General features: G+C 39.0%; 2 protein-coding genes across 9 annotated transcripts; one reads left to right on the forward strand and one right to left on the reverse strand.

The window, feature by feature from the left end:
* Positions 1–143: 143 nt before the first annotated feature.
* kmt5aa (lysine methyltransferase 5Aa) lies at positions 144–7,533 on the forward strand. 2 transcript variants are annotated; one of them, XM_008325607.3, is made up of 7 exons: positions 146–362; positions 1,887–2,028; positions 2,192–2,447; positions 2,718–2,805; positions 3,095–3,154; positions 3,435–3,625; positions 3,888–7,533. In XM_008325607.3, the coding sequence occupies exons 1-7, from the start codon at positions 354–356 to the stop codon at positions 4,096–4,098; spliced, it is 957 nt and encodes a 318-aa protein (XP_008323829.1). In that variant the 5' UTR covers positions 146–353; the 3' UTR covers positions 4,099–7,533. The 2 variants fall into 2 exon arrangements, with proteins under 2 accessions (XP_008323830.1, XP_008323829.1); XM_008325608.3 differs by lacking the exon at positions 3,095–3,154 and having other exon boundaries at positions 144–362.
* A 1,223-nt stretch (positions 7,534–8,756) lies between these two features.
* Positions 8,757–20,714, reverse strand: rilpl1 (Rab interacting lysosomal protein-like 1). 7 transcript variants are annotated; one of them, XM_025062175.1, is made up of 10 exons: positions 19,502–20,714; positions 17,479–17,626; positions 16,676–16,794; positions 15,917–16,162; positions 15,534–15,716; positions 14,777–14,827; positions 14,520–14,674; positions 14,086–14,187; positions 13,255–13,342; positions 11,815–11,949 (listed from the first exon to the last, which is right to left on the reverse strand). In XM_025062175.1, exons 1-10 carry the CDS (start codon positions 19,787–19,789, stop codon positions 11,944–11,946), a joined length of 1,386 nt encoding a protein of 461 aa, XP_024917943.1. In that variant the 5' UTR covers positions 19,790–20,714; the 3' UTR covers positions 11,815–11,943. The 7 variants fall into 7 exon arrangements, with proteins under 7 accessions (XP_024917940.1, XP_024917939.1, XP_008323831.1 ...); XM_025062174.1 differs by having other exon boundaries at positions 14,086–14,190; positions 19,502–20,110; XM_025062172.1 differs by lacking the exon at positions 13,255–13,342 and having other exon boundaries at positions 8,757–11,949; positions 19,502–20,097.
* Between the last annotated feature and the right edge of the window lie 13 nt (positions 20,715–20,727).

Raw genomic sequence — 20,727 nt, forward strand, 5'->3', positions numbered from 1 at the left:
GACAGCAAGCCGTTTAATAATAAGTCCTGAGACAGGTGAGTGGAGAAGGCATTGGAAAGTACCCTGCAATGTCGCTGTCGGCCCACAGAGGGCGCCATATTCCACCCCCTCTCCTTCAGTCCCATGTTTAAAAATGGCGGACCCGAGCTGCGGAGGCTGCAGCTGCTAAGTACTTGGAGGTGGAAAAACGTTGCTCACAGGCTCACAGCCCTCGTGAACAGGACCACTACAGAGCGAGAACATTGGCTTGCATGAGGTCACGGATAATTCCTGAACCGGTGAAGCTTTTCATTTATTATTTTATCCATTTAGCGGAGTCAACAAGACCGAGATAGGAGCAACGAAAACAAGTCATGAACGGGGTAAGTTTGCTGGTTAGGGCATCACCTCTTTATCTAATATCCGCCAAGCTTCTTTAAAGACAATCTTTGAACTTCAATGTGAAATTAAGGTTTTTTCTTTGCCGCAGAACAGTCTCAACAAGTACACATTTTACTCCGAGTTTACTTTAAAGGCTACACATTAGCTGTGTTGTGGAACACATGATTGCTAACATTAGCCTCTAATGAGTTTTTTTTTCATGACGTCCTATGTGTTTGAGTCCACAGTAAAGAATTGTTTTTTTCTGACTAAAAGTCCGCAAACAAACACTGACTCGCTTCAGAGGTTGTGGGTAACGAGCGAGTATCAAAGTGAGGTTTAATTCGGTCTGTAGATTAGCAGCCTTTAGGCCTGTGTGACTGTATGATTGACTGAATGTTAAAGGGACTGGAGCCAGCATGGGACCCTCCCTGCAGCCCCTCCCACACCACTGGTAAGAAAATTCGAATTCCAAGTTTTTGTCAACCTTTTTCTTTAACGCCGTGTTGATCGATATCAACGCAACAACCATGTTGAATCAACGGTGGGTTTTTGACGGATCGCAGGCCATTTTGACATAGTTAATTGTGTGCTGCATTAAGTAAAGAAAATTAAAGAAAAAAATCACGATAAATCATGATAACGTTTATCGTTCTGATCGACAAATACGGTGCATTTTGATTTAAAACACGGTTTCTGTCTGTACTCGTTTGTTTGGTTTGTGAGTGAGTTGTGCATATCAAATTTCAAACTTGGCGTTTCAAAGTGCAAAGACACACTCTAGGAGTGTTTCCTCCTAACTAAAACTTTTCTGTAGAATCTCACAATAAATGACAAGTGCATGTATTGTGAGATTCTACAGAAAAGTTTTAGTTAGGTAGTTAGTTATTAGCTGGTTAAAAGTGCACTCAGAGCAAGTCCCTTTATTAAAACACTACACCTCATCTTTAAGGGTGTCGTTTATATTTTAATATGCTGTATAGACTCTCTTTCTGTTCATTGTCTTTTGAAAAAAAAAAACTCTCTCTCTCTCTCTCTCTATATATATATATATATATATACACACACACATATATATATAAATCTGGAACATATCCAATTGTCTTTCCAAACATGGAACAAGAGATACATGTATGTTTAGAATTTAATGGCTATTTACTGGATTAAAAAAACCCACACATCATGATGGAAACACAGAGCACTCCAGCTCTCTGCACGTTGTCAGATGGGCCAGTCCTGGCCATGGCACTTCTGAATTCCAGGATAAGGGAGGTGCTGTGGCACAGAAGCCAGAAATATTAACCATTTGACAGCTGACAACTGCACACCAGTATTCTCTCCTCAAATGCCAGAAAAGTATGATCATAGCCCTCAGTATTAATATGAATTGTTTCTTTATGGAGAGACCCTTTGACTTTACTAGCCTATGAAGATGGGTGCAAAATTACAATATAAAGAAAACAAACAATTGTGGAAAAACCATAACACAAATATTCAAGCATGTTTGTTTCCATCTGTAATTACAGGATATTGTCTGCAAATCAGTCGCTGTCTTAAACCACACCAAGTCCTCACCTCAGAGTCAGGATGAAAAGTCCATCACTCTGATACAAGAAGAGAGGTTCTCCACAAGAAACCTACAGCAAAATGATGAGAGGCAGGAGCAGGGTAAGATCTGAGGATAGACTGGTCCATTCACTTCTCCAAACAAATAATTCCATGTTCTCTCTGTCTGTAGAATATAGACCAGAGAAGTGACTGATTCTAAGAAAACACAAATTACATAGTTTTTTTTTTCTTATTTTTTACCGTTTGTTTCCTCCCTCCCCAGATTACAGAACAAATACTATTACTATGCCAAAAGACTCAAAGAGCTGGTGTCCTCCCTGCTGGTCAGATGAACAACTATCACCTCCACAGCTCTACTGCTCTCAGACCTGCCTTCCCTCACAGACCGAGTCCTCGCTGCCTCTAAGTAATGGCATATGCCACAGTCTTCTCCTCAGTGACACCGTCAGCTCTCTACATCGACACCAGAGAAGGAAAGTGCGGCCCAAGAGTGACAGAAAGAAAACACCACAAAGAATGTAAGCTGGCACTTTTAAATTTCTCTCCAGTGTCACATCCTTAATAATCTGATCTCCAGGTCAATGAGCTGATCGCTAGCATTTTTAACCACATCACACCAATGCATGTTTGGTCATTTTTGTGTGGATGTTAAATTCACCTCCTCCCTCCTCTGAGGAATGACAAATTGAATTTCGTTGTAGTGAACTGTGCAACTTCAACATGGATAAAAAAAATCCTAATTATATTTGTCGTTGACTTTGGTGTTGTGTTCTGTTCTTGCACCAAAGTGCTGCTGGGAAGAACGTGCAAAACAGAAAAGTCACTGACTACTATCCAATCAGACGCAGCTCAAGGAAAAGTAAAACAGTTCTAGAGGTAAGAAGAATTCTTTTTAGTATTTATTTTTATGTGTTGCTGCTTATTTCAACTGTTGATCTTTAAGGTGATACAGGTGATGCTGGTACTTCATACCTGCACCCACAGCACACATGTTTCAGTTGAATTACTTTGGCTTTGACTGCATCCAAAAGCAGACTTGACTAAACACTGAGGAGCTGTATTTCATTTGCCATGCACAGTGGGTGTGTCTTTGTGTGTATGTGTATGTGTGTGAGAGAGAGAGAGAGAGGGATATTTTTTCAGTGTTGTTGTGTCATGTTCACAGTGTGAAGAAAAGAAGCTGATAGATGACCTGATAACAAAAGGAATAGAGGAAGGAATGGAGGTGGGCTGGTTTTTCTGCTTCTGTCTCTAAAGCTGATGAAAAACGTTTCCCTTAAACTTGGTGTCATAAACAAACTAATCAGCCTCTCCACATACATTACAGATACACAATAACAGAACTTGAATCACGCTATGAATCATCAAGTGGATTATAAATGATCATTTATCTACTCACAAAATGTTGCTATTTCTAAAAAATAATTTCAATTTAGACTTCACTACTGCACCATGTTCAGAACAGAGCGCTGACACATTTTTTCAAATCTCACCTTGTGCTCCAGGTGCAGCATATAGATGGGAAAGGAAGAGCAGTGTTTGCCACACGGTGTTTCCAGAAAGGAGAATATGTAGTGGAGTACCACGGAGACCTGCTGGAGATCAACGACGCCAAAAAGAGAGAAGCTGAATACGCTCAAAACCCTGCCACTGGCTGCTACATGTACTACTTCCAGTATCTCTGCAAAACATACTGGTATGATACAGAATTCTTTCACTTTTACCTTTTAGATCATTAACTGTGTAGATGTTTGTAGACTGAACTGACTGGAAAAAAATGTGTGACAGTTGAAGTTGCTTTGGATAAAAGCTTCTGCTAAATGCATAAATGTAAACATTGCCAGACCTATATCAGTATCGGTTGATATTGTAATTGGAAACTGTGTTTGGAAAATATCGGATATCGGCAAAAAGTTTATTATAGTTATTATTATATTCCTTTTTTTGCCTTTCAACAGTGTGGACGCCACAAAGGAAACGGGTCGAATGGGAAGGTTGATAAATCACAGTAAAAACGGAAACTGCCAAACCAAGCTCCACAACATTAATGGTGTCCCACACCTCATCCTTATCGCCTCACGAGACATTGACGAAGGCGAGGAGTTGCTGTACGACTATGGAGACCGGAGTAAAGCCTCCATCGCTGCTCACCCATGGCTTAAGTACTGACTGTATGGACCTCAAAACAAAACAAGCAGGGAAACTTACGAGGGCGAACTCCTGTGTTTCTCATTTGCTTGCGTTCAAAATGCCTTATCAACAGAATGCATACCCTTTATGTTGCAAATGAAGGACACAGGATGGATTCAGTAGCTATCAACTGGACTGGGTTTGACCAGGTACTTATGTTTCACACTGAGGTCCAGCTGCTCGGTCAGGTGACATCTGTACTTTTATTTATAAGTTGTTCTGACGTATTCTAGATTGTTTTGCAGCAACATTTCTTTTGTACATTTTGTATGACCTATAGACCAATGCTTCTACAGCATGCAGGTAGTAGTGGAGGCACTGCATTTTTATACTGCATTTTTCCTAATTAGTGATAAGACACTTAGCAATACTTACTACTCTTGGCCCCACAGTGACTTTATATTTAATGCAACATAAAACTCCCGCGGTTAAAGATGCACACTATCACAAGGACTTGAATTCCAACCAATCAACTCGCACCATTATATTTCAGTGGGAGTGCAACAGTTGATCATGGCCGTGGATCATTTTGGTACTAATTAGGAGACACTGACACTTGATGATGAAGATGATGATGATGAAAGTGTTCAAGTATGGACTTATAGAAATACAGAAGGTGCCCTGTCTTTTGTTTTAGTCTTAACATAGTATTTTTTTAATATTTAAGCTGCACATTTGAATTGTGCCCTAACCTGAAGAAATATTTCAATCATAGACAACTTTTTTTTATGACTTGAGTTTCTTGACAGGGAGTTGTTTATAAGAGTTTGTTATAAATTGAAAAAGTGATAATACACTGAACCTTTGCAATCCATTTTAATTTTACCTGCATATCTTTTTTTTTTGCCTCTGCATTATTGTCCTGTGTACATAAATATTTATTTCTCTGTCAGGGCTTAGATAAACAGTTAGTTTGTTGTTTTTAGGAGAATTATTTAAAATTACTCGCATTTAAACAAACGTCTTGGTATGGATTAATCATTTCAGGTAATGTCTTTTAGCTTCTGGGGAAAAATACAATGTTAGGACTTTCTGTTCTTTACTGTGGCCAATCAAGGTAAAGACCAAAGGACCAAAAAGGTTGGTTTAATCAGTTCTCATAAATATAATCATCCCCAGTAATAATGTGCAGTTGAGAAGAAAATATTTTAATAATTATTATCCACAAAAACAAAACATGTATCTTGAATATATCCTTTAGTATTAACTTGAATTCATTGGCCTTGTAAAAGAATTATATAAAGATAAAGTAAGATTGCTAAATAATACCAATGTATTCTGGTATGTTTTAAAACTTTTTAATTATATAATAATGGTATTCCCTCATGTGAATTGAAAAAATGTTATCCACAACAATAACGAAATGGTAAAGACATTGAAGCATTTGAAGACACACTTCACAAATGATCTGCTGTCTAATAGAGTTTAATCCATCAATGTATAGGGAGTGATGTTTCCTCTTTGTACAAATGTGTTTTTTGCTGCATCTTTTACATTTTAAACTCACTGATTCCAGTCTTATTCTTTTATATTCTTGTAGCAAAGGAGCAGGAGGTTTACTGAAGTAGCTAATACGCCTATCCCTACACAATACCAAAATGAAAACCCAAATGTTCCATCTTCTCAGGCATCTGGAAAAAAGTTTTGTTCTTGTACAGAGCTGGCTCTTCCACTATTTCCAGTATTTTTGTTCAGCTCACATAATGTTCCACTTGTGGCCCTAGCTCCGTGTTTCTCATCTCTTAGAAGAAGTATTTTAAAAAGGTCACATTACTTCCAAAACAGAAACACCTCTGGTATGTCAGCACTCTTTATATTCACTTCACATGCTTTGGATGAACTGTTTCACTCCCACTGTTTTTGCCAATGTGGCATTTTTCTTTTTGTTCTTGAGCTAAAAGGTCAACTGTTGTAATCATTTACCTACAATGTTTGAGTGTTTACAACAACTGAGGGAACAGAAAGAATTAAAATACATTGAATGGTTTTGTTTGTGATCAAATGGACTCAGCATTAAGGATATGTACCAGTTTTCTTATTTTATTTATACAACCCCTAATTTGTAACCATTGTGAAACAGTACCACAGAAGAATTGCAGTATGCAGTATATCAGATGTTTTTGGAGTTGTTTTTATTTTGTTTTTAACAGTTGTTGAGTGAGCATCTCTTACCTTGCCACTGCTGCTTAGATCCTAGATGACAACCAAACTACCAGCTAATAGCACTCCTTATAATTAAACATTCACAGTGCTCTAATTGGGAACCATTCACATGGGTGATCAAGTGGGTACTAGATGGTATTGAACTAAGAATGTGGGCATCGGACAACTGTCATGCACATATACCATGTGGTTCGCTGATGTCTGTATATTCCAGGTAAAGATTGTTTCATTTAATTTGTCATCAGATCAAACACATCTGCAATGTAATGATTTGTGTATTATTTAAATGTTTGCAAACTCGACCTCTATGAATTGTCACACAGTAACTCCTTCCTTCCTTCTGACATGCATCCTGATATTTTCCAGTAGGATTGCAGATGTATATTTCTTTGTCTTTGGTGTATTTATTTCAACACATCTTTAGGTTTCACTTAAAGGTCCAGTGGGTAACAGAACTTTTCATGTCACCCCTCCTCCCTTTCTCATTCTCAGCATGGAGTTATGGTGGCCTTAAAATACCAGGAAGGATGTGAATGATTTTTACATGTCTCTCCACTTCTTACATCATTTCCTTCTTCCTTCTTCTTAATTCTTTGTTAGTAGACAAAGCTTTGGTTTCCAAACTGAAATGCAAACATGTTGTGTTTGGTCTTGTCAAGAACAATTACAGCACATAGTGGCAGCCTCTTTGATGGTCTGTATAAAAGCTGGTCAAATGAACCTTCTTAATGCAACAAACTGGACCTTTAAATGAACTGGATTAGAACCACTGGATTAGATTATGACTGCTCAAATCCATAATTTCTGTAGCAGCCCTTTGTCCTAAATGTTGGAAATCACTTAAGTGTTCCCTCGTTCTCCTACTTTATACCCAGTCATAACAGTACGTGCTAAGATTCAGAGTTTTTAGTCTTTTTATTTTGTGTTCATATCATCATCATCATCACAAGTCAGAATGATCAGTGTTTATACATGTAAGATGATAACAGCTGTTGATTTTTCATTTAAGCACTACACCCCATCATCTCTAACTGTCACGGTGGGTAGAAAAGTGTCAAACTTTTCCAAGGGAGCCTTTTTTAAACAAACTTTTTATGTACAACTAATGCAATAATACACAGGAGGTGGTAGTGACCTGTAGGACATTTTAATATGTTATAAATAGACCTTTGCTGTTGTAGCGTTGAATAAATCTTAATGCTGGGGTTTTAAAGCATTGAGGAATAAAGAGGTGTTATGCAAGAGAAAAAACATGGTGAAAGAGTGATTTGTTCCTGTGCTGTTTTAAATCATGGCTGGGGATGTAATGTTGTATCATGAATTGGTTAAAATCAATACAATCGTAATATCTTATGGGTTAAAATATAAAAATGAATGGCGCATCAAAGGGCAAGGCGTAGGCTGCGTTATTTCAAATCCAACTGGTCATACCATGTGACTACACACTCTAGTACAGTAGGTGGCGGTATGCACCTAAAGACGTTGGTTGTGATCAGCTGTTAAACCAAGACATCGTTTCTCTACGTAGCCTGTGACATTTAGGTGAAACTTTCACATGCTCACCTAAAACTTCAAAGTATGCACCAGAAACGTTTGTTTATCTATTTCCCCATCTCCCTTTAGGGGCTCCGTATAAACATACTGTATATAGATCTTGCATATCACATTAACAATTTGGGATTTTTCTAGCACCTGTGTGTAATGTCAAATTAAACACGTAAAAACACAGCCAAACGTGTACTTTTGCGAGTACCCCAGTCAGTAAAAGGCGTTCGTCTAGACTCAAAATGCGTAAGTGTTTGAATTTACAGTCAATTCGACAGCTTTAAACTACACCATACTAAAGAAAACTAAATAAAGATTTAAATAATATATATTAAAAAACAGGGCGAAGGACATGGGTCGTATTTGAGAAATTAGGGACGAGAAGAAAGTTTATTAATTCTTTAGCTATTTAGGACATATATATTTTTAAACTCACCGTTTGTCTCTCCCACGGTGCCATTCTTCCCATTTAGAGCGTCTGTGCCAATCATCATGCACCGGGAAAAATATGTAAATGAGCTGTTTACGTCATATAGTGATTTTTGGGACAGCCAATAGTGGCTCTCCTTACTGAGGAGCGTCGAGACCCTGTATTCAATGATAACATTTAGATCACTCTGTATCAAAGAGATTTTATTTACCGGAACTTTTTTCCTACTGGTAAATAAAAGTTAATTTTTAAAAATATATTACATTACAACGACACTACATGACAAAACTAATACAAGGGCTTGCAAAACTAGAAACACTAATGATTGATTTACTATTTTAATACTCGAATGTGGCCTCACCTTTACAAAATATTATTGACATAAAGACATGTTGACGAACCAGATCCTTGCCTATATGTTACCAAGGAAACATTTCAAGATGAAAAAAATGACAAATAATTTAATTAAAAAATGAGACATATGACAAATCATGTTTTGACAAAAGCCATTTTATTTAATAAAGCAATGATCATTTCATTATATCTTTTAAATATTCAACTGAGCAGGGTTCATAGAGGACAAAAGGAAACAAATGATCAACACTGACTGAAATCACAAGCTCAAAACTGCCATCACTTATGGAAAACATTACTCTTTTTCTTTTACTTGTGTTTCCCTTTAATCTCTTTACATATGTGAATCTTTAGTTCCCTTCAATGTCCACATTTGGGCAGTTGAATCTCTTTTCACTTTTTATTGCTGTGCATGAGTAAACTAAATATAGCTGCTTTAACAATCATTTACACCTTCATTGCAGTCCTTTTAGTGTTTTCACTGTTTTACATTTATTTATTCCACCAGTCTGGTTAAAAATAGTTCAAGTTAAAGTGCCACCAGGATTTAAACACACTTACTTATGGCCTCTCGCGGGAGAAGATACATCAGTGTTAAGTTAAGAGACGTACACACAGAGAAGCATCAACAAGTGGGGACTAATTTAAAATGTGCTACTCCACTCGGCCTTTTTGTTTTTTATTTTTGTCTGTTTAAAAATGTTTTAAAAGGACAATAGAGCTGATTAAATGCTCCTTTTTTTATTCCCGATAAGATAAATAAACTGAGATAAGGTGTCAAACATTGGTTTGTAAAATCAAGTTATATTTTGCATTTGTTTGTTAAGAGCAGCCAATAATATTAACAACAATAATACACACAATTAATGACAGTTCTCATTAAAATATCAGGATGCTGCATAAGATATTTTTCTAATAAATGTACATACAGCAATATTTTACTTGACTGGTCAGTCAGGAGGAGAATGACTGACTGATGTGTGCTTTGGTTCAGCTGGTGACTCTGACACTGTTGTTGTCATTAAAACTGTTGAACTTGTGCAATTGGCACAAAGTACATTCTCAAAAAATACAAATGTTTATGGTAAATTATTTCTGACCAAATTCAAAGTATTCTGAATTGTAGTGTACATACATGCAGTATAAAGCCCATTTATGCCACAAAAATAAGGAGAGATTAATTTTTTGAAAATATATAACTGATTTAGTAAGCCGTCTGTTGGACGGGCAGGGCCAGGCCAAAACCTGGGTCTGTTACTTAATACTGTACATGTGGTTTAATTCAAAATCAATCACTTTTAGATATTTGCCTTATTTAAAATTCTTTCTTGTCGTTAATATCTGAAAGTCATCAGTTAGCTGTACTAAGATGGGTAGACAAATGATTACTATCTCATAAGCAATGAGGCAAGTATAAAACACAGGCTACTGTCCACACTGTGACCAGAGATTCAAAAAAATATTCACAATCCTTTGTTGTCAGTTGCCCAAGAAATATAGTAGCGGTATCCTTCATTGCTACATTTCTTGAGGCAATGAATATTTAAGGAAACAGTTATTGTGACAGACCTTTGTACATTACAGTGTTGACAATACTGCTGTAGTGAGGCACCTTATGTTTATTATTTGAGATATTGCTGGTGACAGAAATGATAAACACAATAAAGCTGCTGTCAGTGATGTTACACCCTGGTCACTTTCCTCTACCTTTTGTCATCCCACTTGGGACCACCATTCTTACAAGTTTAGGCTCCTTATTGGATAAAACATTTAGCATGTGTGGGAAGCTTTTTGTGTGCTCTGACAACATTTCTAGAGGAAGGTAAAAGTCTACCAGTTTCAACACAAGCACGTCAGAAACTTGACGAAATGAGTATGAAGCGGCAGCAGCTAACAAGCTAAAACAAGAAAACTGAATGTGGATGTTCCTGTGCCACTGGAGTTTTAAACATACAAAATGTTTTCTTGAGATAGTGAAAAAGCCAAGATCATTAATGATAGAATCACAGAGCTTAATTTCTAAAACGTTTTAAGATGCAGCTGAATTGGTTTGTTATTATGTTTGGTCTTTTTGTCTTAATGGACATGTAATCACAGTGAAGCCAAACCATTGGATTCATTCTCTCTTTTTACACAACAAATAAATCAACTGTTAAAGAGTCAGAACTGTTACTTTTACATCTTAGCATTTGTTATCATTATGTCAAAGTAAACAAATGGTCATGAGAAGAATACTAAATTAAAATATAAATTATTATACCAATACACCAGTACAAAAATATTTATAGCTTTTATTTGTAAAAAAAACTCATATAGTGTATCTCTAGACACAACTATAGATATGTTTTAACATAAGTCTTTTAAATGTTGTTTTTTACAGTTAATTTCACCACAAACTGGCCACTGACATGGTGAGTATCAGAAATCAAGTGCAGTGCAGTGGTGATCAAAGGTTTGACAGCCGATACTGATGTGCAGAGCTGTAAGATGTAATGTGCAGTTTGTACCAGTCCACTGGTCAACTGAGTACTAACAAACTAGATAATCAGCCATCACAGCAGAGGTGAATACACTCACTGTTCAGTTTAGGGACTTAAATCGCTGTGACACTGGGATCAGAGCAGTAGTCCAGACACACTGTCCTCATCCTAACTGTTTACATAGACATCTAGGGTCAGAGTATGAAGCTATCACACCTCCATCAGTTAACATACAGGACTCAAACCGAAGGATTTCACTGACAGCAGCTTGAATGGCACACAAAAGTATTTTCTTGATAATTTTCAGGTTTGGTTTTTGTTGTTGATTTCAGCAAACCTTTCGGAAATCACCTTAAATTCCTGGTTATAGCAGGCCCTGCTGGTTTGAACACAGATTGGTAATAACACCTTTTTGTATCCCAATTCTTTAGCCAAGTAGATATTTTAAAAACGTCCTTCACTCTGGAGTACAGCCAACACACAAACATTACTGGAGTTTGAAAAACCACTATTACTCAAACAAATGTTAAGTTCTCACCCCTTTTGTCTCTATCTTATCAGTCAAAAAATGTATTTAAATAAACATGAAAAAAATGTTCTCCGCTCACCTGGAGTACATGACACTTCTGCAGTAGTATGAGTCACTAGTGGTGTCATCATCGTGATCGTGGAGTGTTAAGTGTTTTGGCGTTTAAGGAACTTCCACCAGTCCTAGTGTCCAGTAACTACATGTGCTGTAACGCCTCCTGGGCTTGTTCTGTGTACACCTCGTCCTTCACGGTCCACGGGCCAAGCCCGCCGTCGTACTGCGCACTCCGCTGTGGAGTTCGCTGTTTGTCACGTGAGAAGAAACTAAACCTGCAGCAGAGACAGAGGACATATCTGTAACTGACGTACTGCAAAAGAAAACAGTGCCATATATTTGTGAAGGTAAAATAGCAGTTGAAGCAGATTTACAGCAAACTACAGTTATACCACCGAGGGGGTAAAGTCCAGTCTGTAAGTACCAGTGAAATTACTAAGGGTGCAGAATTATAGTGGAAACCATCTGATTAGTTGTCAGTTTTCAGGTATTTCAAGCTGCAGCAACTTCTCTGCACAGAGCCATCCATGCGCTGAGCAGACGTTTTTTTCCTAACACAGCTATTAGCATGACAGCTAATGGCACTAACACAACATATCTTTGCGGCTCCAGATGTTCTTCTCCGTAGGAGAACAACAACACTGCTGCAATTAGTTTCAACAGTTTAAGTTTGCAGTTGCAAGGAAGCGGCAGACCTGTGTGTGTTACGCACTGGACAAACTAATCAAAAAGTAAGAATTTCCTTTAAATTTTCAGTTGGTAATTATTGGTTATCAGTAGAAGAAAATCCATATCCTGCTTCTCTAGTAATTCTATTTGTTAGTGTCACAATGTCAGTTTTTACCTCACATGTCAGTCAAGCCAGTTTTAAAATTCCTTGACCACTGTCAAAGTCCTCAGGGATTTTTAACAGCTATGATTTTTCATTAGATTCAGTTTGACAAAAAAACACTGTTGTCTGTTTTCACACTTCTGAATAACAGTCACTTTCACATTGTCCCTTAGACTAGGGTCACCACAGCTGTAGCCCAGTGAGTGACACGGCACAGTTCTCAACCCGGAACCTTCCTCCAAATGGCCATGTGCAGTGCAGTACTATCATTGAACTACGGCACAGTTGTTTAAAAGAATCATCCAATGTACTTTTGGTAAACTTTCTGGCTCCTTTTCTACACAGAGAGGCAAAGCTTTAGTAAAGTTACATTTAGGATGTGAGAAAAAATGGCATTAACATTCTTTTATTTACACAAGACCACAGGAGTCAGTGCACTACTGTTGTATAGGCCAGTCAATTTACCTTTCACTAGTAGAAACTGGTTAAATGTGCATTAGTTTGGTACATTTAAATCACTCAGAGTTACTGGGGTCAGTATGGAACAATGTGAGACCCAAACGTCTACATTCTGACTGGCTTATTCTTATGATCACAGTCAGTCCAGTGGACGACAATAATAAGACAGCCCCACAATCAGCCAATCAGAATTTTGCAAATGTCAGGAGATGCACTAGGAAGGACCCACATGCAGAGAGGCTAAAAATATTAGCAGAGAAAGTGAAGCCAACCAAATATAGAGTCATACAAGCGATGAGAGACGTCTGATTGGCTGTAAAGTGGGGTCATCTGGGATCAAACCAGCAGCCACCATCGGCATAATGGCTGTAAAGATCCTGTTACACACATGTAAAGACACACACACGAAAGATACACAGAGCAGGGAGAGTCAGGCAGCACAACAATCTTTGACCTCTGAACATAGAGAAGGTTCCAGAAGCACAAAAAACCAACAGGAAGTCATGCTCACTGGAGACAGAAACATAAAGTCGGGGTCCAATATCCCAATATGACTATTCTATTGCACTTTTCCTTCTTTTCCATGTGTGAAATGTCAAACTTCCCGGTTTTCTTGAACGCACCATTCCACCTGACTCCTTCACTCTCTCTGCCTCCAGTCTGTCGCTCTATAATCGACCTTACATCCTGCAGCTGTTCTCCTCTCACAATTACCTGATGACCTCCACCTGTGCCCCCCCCCCTCAAGTTAATATTGGACATCCCTACTTTTTAGTATTATTTGTATTTAAACTATATTTTGTATACAATATGATATGTATAACCATGTATAGTGTTCAAAAGAGAACACAGAAGTATGGAAAGACTATTTGAACAAGAAAATATTACATCAAAAGGTAAAGTTGTGAAGTGTGTGCTCCACTCAGGTCAACTGTTACCAAACCTTCCTAGAAGCTTTCTTGAAAATACTACACATTCACAGCACACAAACTGCAGTTTTTCTGTGCTACCTGGACATAAAGAAGTATCTGTATCTGGGAAACCCCAGTGAAAATCATTTACACTACTTTCATCTAAGTGAGTAAGTTGGTGTAAGAGTGAGTGGGTAGGTGACACGTACAGGCGTTTGATCCCCGACTCCGGCTGTGTCGAAGGAGTCCGAGTCCTGGGTTCCGGTGATGGAGATGGTGAAGGAGTTGTGTTTTCTTCTTCCATCTCTTCACTGCTAGGAAAGAGCATCACAAGCGTCACTCAGACGTTGATGTTGGTTTGCACACAGGACTTTTCACTTAGACTGAAGTTAAAAACACACGGTGGTGCTGTTGGCATCGGTTCATGTTCGTAGCTTAGTCCAAATCTTATTTTTTACAAGAAGAAAATCAAATTCCTGAGGGCTGTGTCCAAAGAAGAAAAATCATAGAAAAAACGATTTTGTTATTGTTGGACAAAAATGTTCTCATTTATTTTGCTACAAACTGCAACAGTGTCTCACAGGCGTCTCCTTTCGGAGCCAAACTTCAGTAAAAGAGCTCTTGGACATGAGCCTCCTCTCACCTTTTGTAGTAAGCCAGCTCCTCCTGTAGCAGGAACACTTTGGCCTTCAGCTCATTCCTCTCATGGAGGACGTCTCTGAGCTCCTGCAGCGTGAACCGTGGTCGACTTGGATCTTTAAGGTCCAAACTTCCTGCCTCCTCCTCACACAGAGCCTCCTACGAGACGACAGAGCGACAGAGGTGTGTCATTAACAACAACAACAAAAAAAAAAACAGAAAATAGAATGGGGGAGAGGGAGGCACAGGAAATGACAATACCTTGGTAAAATATTGGAACACAGCAGGCATGTCTTCATTACACATCGCCTCCTGGTGGCAAACATATGGAGCTTTGTTCCAATACATGTGTTTACCTGGTCTTTTTGCCCAGACTCTGACCTGAACTAAATCAACCTCAGTTCATTTTACAAATCTAACAAATCAACATTCACTGTATGCAGTAACCCATGCACTGAGCAAAAAAAAAAAAGTGAGTGTAACATGCAAAAATCAAACCCATGCTTTATTATGGATTTTTGCATATATGTTTAACTGCCTTTGTGCTGTTTCCTGAATTATTGTTGAATTATTGTTGTTGTAAAGAAACCTGTTTTCTACACAAGACTAAATGTTAAAGGTTCAGGCTTTTTTATTTGTGTGAATGAATTATTTATTTATTCTAATGAATAATTAATGATGAAACTGTAGGGCTTTGAATGACCCTTCCATCTGTTTTGTGTTCAGAGCACATGACAGGGAAACTTTGAGTGCTGTCAGAGGCTGATCCTTCAGACTCGTCTATATTTAGAAACGTCATCAGCGCTGTGTCCATAAAGTGTCACCCACTTGGCTGATGAGCAATAAAAACCCACTCACACACGTCGTTAGCCCACAGTTGCCCTTGTGCATCTCACACGTCTGCTGTTAGTTGTTGGATTATGTTTTTGTTTCCACTCCACAGTTTCCTTTTTGGTAAAAGTGCAAATCTGCAGTTAGTCTCAGAAACGTCACACCAACTCTGGCTCCTCGGCGTTACCCAGAGTAGCACTTCCTCCTCCTCAGTCTCCTCTTCCTCTTCCTCATACTCATTTCTCTTTGGGTGGGAAGACCCAGGCGGGGATGGTGGAGCAGGGCTGAGGCCAGTAGACATCAGCTCAGAGAGGTGAGGTCTGTGTGGCTGGGCCCCAGCTGCTGCCACCACAGTAGAAGCTACGCTACACTAGTGGAGCAGAAGACTGTTTATCATCTGTTCATAAGGACATCACTAACAGACACTAAATGACAGCAGTTAGATGAGTATCGATGTCTATTCACAAAGGGTTGAAATGTGTTAATAAATAACAGGAGAAAATGTTGACGTCTTAATTCACATGTCTCATACTCAAGGCTCGGGGGCCAAATTCGGCCCGCCAAATTTACCTCTGCAGGCGAGGGCAGCTGAGGCGGGGGATCCTCGGGATTCTGGGTAGGCAACTCTCCATGAAGTCGTTCCCTTAAACGTGTAATTTCTTGCCGGAGAGCATTGACTTCCTGTCCCCTCGCCTGAGCACTGGCCTCCAGTTCCACCTTCTGTTCTATAAGAGCTTTTCCCTGAGCCTCCACCACAGAGATTTTATGACGCAGGTCGTGGTTGATCTTCATGAGACGGGACTGCTGCTGCTGGAGCTGCAGAAACACAAAGAAGGACGAAGACCGTGTGGACACAGGAGGCAAGAATAATTAGACTAAGGAAAACATTTTAAAACACATTAAAAGCTAACATCAAACATACTTGTTTGGTTTTATGTTGTTGAGGGTTTTTTTCTACCCAAAGAAGAAGATTTTCATGTGCGCTTTCTTCAATTCCTGCGAGTAAATCGGGGTTTGTTACAACAAAACAAGCCCAGATATCACGCTGACAAAGCTAATTGTGATTGAATGAAACTAGATTTTGGGAAATACAATCTGGATGCTTTGTTGCTCATATTTAAAAAAAAAAATTGTTCAATTTTGTTAACCACAAATAACAGTGTTGTAACAGTTGGGTAGTGATGTTGAAACAGCCCACAGTGTGTTACCACTCTTCTCTAACAGTCAGTGGGTGTGACTGCATCCACACCTTTGTGTTTGTGTTTTGAAATCCTGTCTGGTACAGACGTGTGTGTGAGTGTGTGAGTGTGTGAGTCTGCGTCAACGTACTGCTTCTATGTCCTCATTTTTTAATGTCAGCTCCCGGTCCTTGGCTCGAATCTCATCTCGCTGCTTGTCCACCACCTCTTTCAGCTTCTTCATCACCTGCCGCTCTCTGTCAGACATACCTGGAGGACACACAGAAAGAGACTAATTTCACTGTGGGTGCCATCATGTCTCCATCTTCATCCACTTAAAATGTCAGGGTCACAGGTGGAGATGGAGACAGTTCCTTCTTTACACCAATGGTCACTTAAATGACGCTGCTTCAAATTACTTCAAATTCAAATGATAAAATAATATAAAAATGTAAACATACAGTATATGAACAATAAAAACATGTACAGTATGTATATATGTTTTTATTTTATTATTATTTTTATTTATTCTATTTTTATTATTATGTTATTTTTAAACATATATAAACATCTACCTACTATATATGTAAATAACACAATGGAAACAGTAAAAGCACATATACAAACTGTACATGTTTTTATTGTTTATATAATGTTATTTTTAAAACTTTTTTTACATTTTCATATTATATGTATTTATATATATGTGCTATGTATATACATAAAGAGAGGGAGAGGGTGAGGGTGTGTGTTGAGCAGGTGCTCTTGCACACTAAGGCTGTTCTTCAGCACTGGCTCAGGGTGACAGTGTGGCCTCTGTCATGACACAGACCAGCCTGGCGTGCCGTCAGACACAGAGAAGGCGTTCCTTGTGTGTGTTTGTGTGTGTGTGTGTGTGTGTGAGTGGCTGTCCAGATCTGAGCCGTCTGTCCAGATCTGAGCCCAGGTCCTCACCCTCCTGCCTCTGTAGGTCCTCCTCACTCAGGGGCTCTTTGATGGCCATGTTGGTGAGCAGGATTTTGTTCTCCTCCTGCAGCTGAGCGATCTGTGAGAGCAGGTCCTGAGCTTCTCCTCTCCACACATCCTCCACCAGCTCCAGCTCCTGTGCAGAGGACGCACAGTGAGTGGCAGTAATAAACATGAGCCGCTGCAGGGACTTGTGTGCAGAAACATCAACAAAACAACAAAACAAATATCTGTATGGAGTCTGTTTCTGACTGTGGTGAATAGGGACGTAACGAAACACTCGCCTCACGATACAATATGATTTACAATTTCATGTTCACCATAGAAATATATCATTTTTAACCGATTCACGATGCATTATTATATCCCTAGTGGTAAACATTTTATTACACATCTATCCTATATAGTAATATATAGTAATAGTAATCCAGTATCTGGATTAACCTCGACATTCATTATGATACCTGATACATAAACAACATATTCTTAAATTAAACACTATTTTAGACTCAATCCGTCCCCTCAGCTGGAGCAGAACTGCTGTCCACTCTGTCACAGTCATGAGACATAGTTAATGAGTGAACTGACAATCGGGCTGACCCTGTCACAGGAGGCTGACATGGACGGTTTTTATAGCAGCAGCAGCAGACTCAGTAAGACAGGAATTCAAACCCACAAACATTACATCACACACGTATTTTGTGAGCACTTCACACAAACGTAATGTATTCCCCAGGCTCTTATCCTATGATAACTCATACAAACCCTTCTTACCCTTACTTTATTCTGAGCTAAATCTTGAACCCCCAAAACCCTCCCAGTCAGTGGGGACCTGCAAATTGTCCCAAGAATAGTTTCCTCACAACAATAATAATCTTCCAAGAAATGTCCCCACAAGACAAAACAGGAATGAACACCTACACACACAGATAAACACACAAGTCTGGTCAGCTTTCCTTCTGAGGACTCTGTAGTGAATGTATAGATTAACTATAATCTAATCTACAACTACCGGACAACCTGGACAGTTGACCAGTCCATCACATAAAGAGACAAACAAACACTACTTTGATAGCAACGTTGTCCACCATAATATGAAATTTAGCAGAAGAAATTATTTTTTATATATTGATCCATATATACTGTATTTGTTCAAGAGCTATATCTCACAGTTGCCATCTAAGAATTTAGTTTGGGTTTGAGCTGAAAAACAATCAATATCACTTCAATATTAGTTTTGAAAAAACTCTTACTGTAAAAAAAAACTAAAGTATTGCAAAGAAACAGAAAGAGTAAAACCTGACTAGAATTTTCACAACAATCCATAGACAGAATAAAATAATGTGTGGACAACAATGACACACTGGAATCATATCATTTTGGCCTATATATATCTTGTTTAACACCGACACCCAATTAGCATGTTTTTCACACATGGGAGTATTTTCCTAGCACTACTAGTTTATCTGTTCATGTTCCACCAGTGTGACTAACATTAGATCCAGATCTAGGCTGTTCAACTAATCACTGTATAAGAAAATAATTCATAATTTCTATGAAGATTATTAAAATAGTTATCAGTCAAAAATACAGGTAGCACTTAAGTAGCACAACAAGTGACACAAAACTAGTATCAGCATGTTGGCCCCCTGCTCATATTAATGTTAGACCCCTGCTCTTCCCCTAGTGGGCTGCTTGTAACATCAACATCATCTCCCCTGATTCCTACATAACGTTCGAGTTCTGATTTGTAGCCATCACTGCATGTGTTATATATGTAATTGTTTTATGTAGCTCTAATAATTTACCAAAGTAGTTACACTAAAAATGTACCTCCAGCAGGAGCCCAAGTACTAACGCTTGTACGTGTACCACAGTTTGAGAACCACTGTTCCACTACAGAGGTCCAGAAACCTGGCGCATTTAAAAATAACAATGTGTCCCGGTTGTGTTGACTAAGAGCCCCGTCACTACAGACAAACACGCAGCCCGTCTCTGTGTCATCTCTGACCTTCCTGTGCTTCTTCTCCTTCTCCATCCGGTCCATCCTCTCCAGCCGCAGCCTGTCCAGCTCCAGTCGCAGCTCCTCGGTGTCCGGGCTGATGCTGCTGCGGCACACCATCACCTCCAGGATCTCCAGCACCCGCACCACCTTGGGCATGAGCCTGGACAGAGCCTCACAGCCGTACTGGTCAATAATCCGCTCGAACTCCTGGCCCACCACGGCGGCGATGTCGTAGACGTCCATCACCGTCAGGTCAGCCACGTTCTTCTCCAGGGCCGAACCGGTCTCCTCCATGGCGGGACACTGTGGCCCTCCCTAGTTTCCTATTATGTTTCCCTTCGGAGCAAACTTCCTCCCGCTACAAAGTCAGTCCGGCCAAGTTACACTGAAACTGCCTACAGTCTAATACAACTGTACCAATAACAGGCAGTCGAGCAGTGTTACAACTGTAACTACCGACTGTTTGTGAGTACGACTGTAGTCCAGCTCTGACTTGGATTTATTCTGGGTAAATAACGCATATGTCCCATCGCTGTCCTCCCTGCGCCGCTCCGATTGGTTTCACTTCACCCAAAAATAAAGCACCACACTTCCGGCTGTACCCTTCACAATTAAAGACCAACACTGACAGCAGTGGCATTGAGTCATATCTGTGATTTCCGTCAAGTCTAGTCAATGTACTGTTAATTCATTATTAATTATTATTAATGACAGCAGTGTCATGACTGGATCAGGCTCTTTAGTTCTTTAGTTAGAGCAGCCTGTGAAACGAAGACAACAACAACAATAATAATAATAATTTCCATGCGCACCTAATGTACATATATTTTAATCAATGTTTTAATTATTACAAATATTTTATACAACTTACAGTATCTAAATGGTAATAAAAATAGATTAAAAAATAAAGAACTGATAACAATTCGGGGCAAATCTGAAATAAACAATCCCTCACTTTTAAACCCTTTATTTTGAAGATAGATGTAGTTTGGGAGTTTTTTTTAGTTTTTTTTCTAGATTTTTTTTTCTTTCTTGACAACACATCCTGTCTGCACTCAATGGAATCCACAGTGGATACTTCCATAGTGGTGAGGTTGCATTTTGTTTTGCGCATGACAGAAAATACAGACAGAAGAGGTCGCTGTGAGCACAGTAAAACGCAGTAGCAACGCTGATCAAGTTCATCATTCATCAGAATTTCAAAACACGACAGCAACATTTACAAAATATTT

This window comes from Cynoglossus semilaevis, chromosome 14 (assembly GCF_000523025.1).
Source record: "Cynoglossus semilaevis isolate Cse_v1.0 chromosome 14, Cse_v1.0, whole genome shotgun sequence".
Lineage (NCBI taxonomy): Eukaryota > Metazoa > Chordata > Actinopteri > Pleuronectiformes > Cynoglossidae > Cynoglossus > Cynoglossus semilaevis.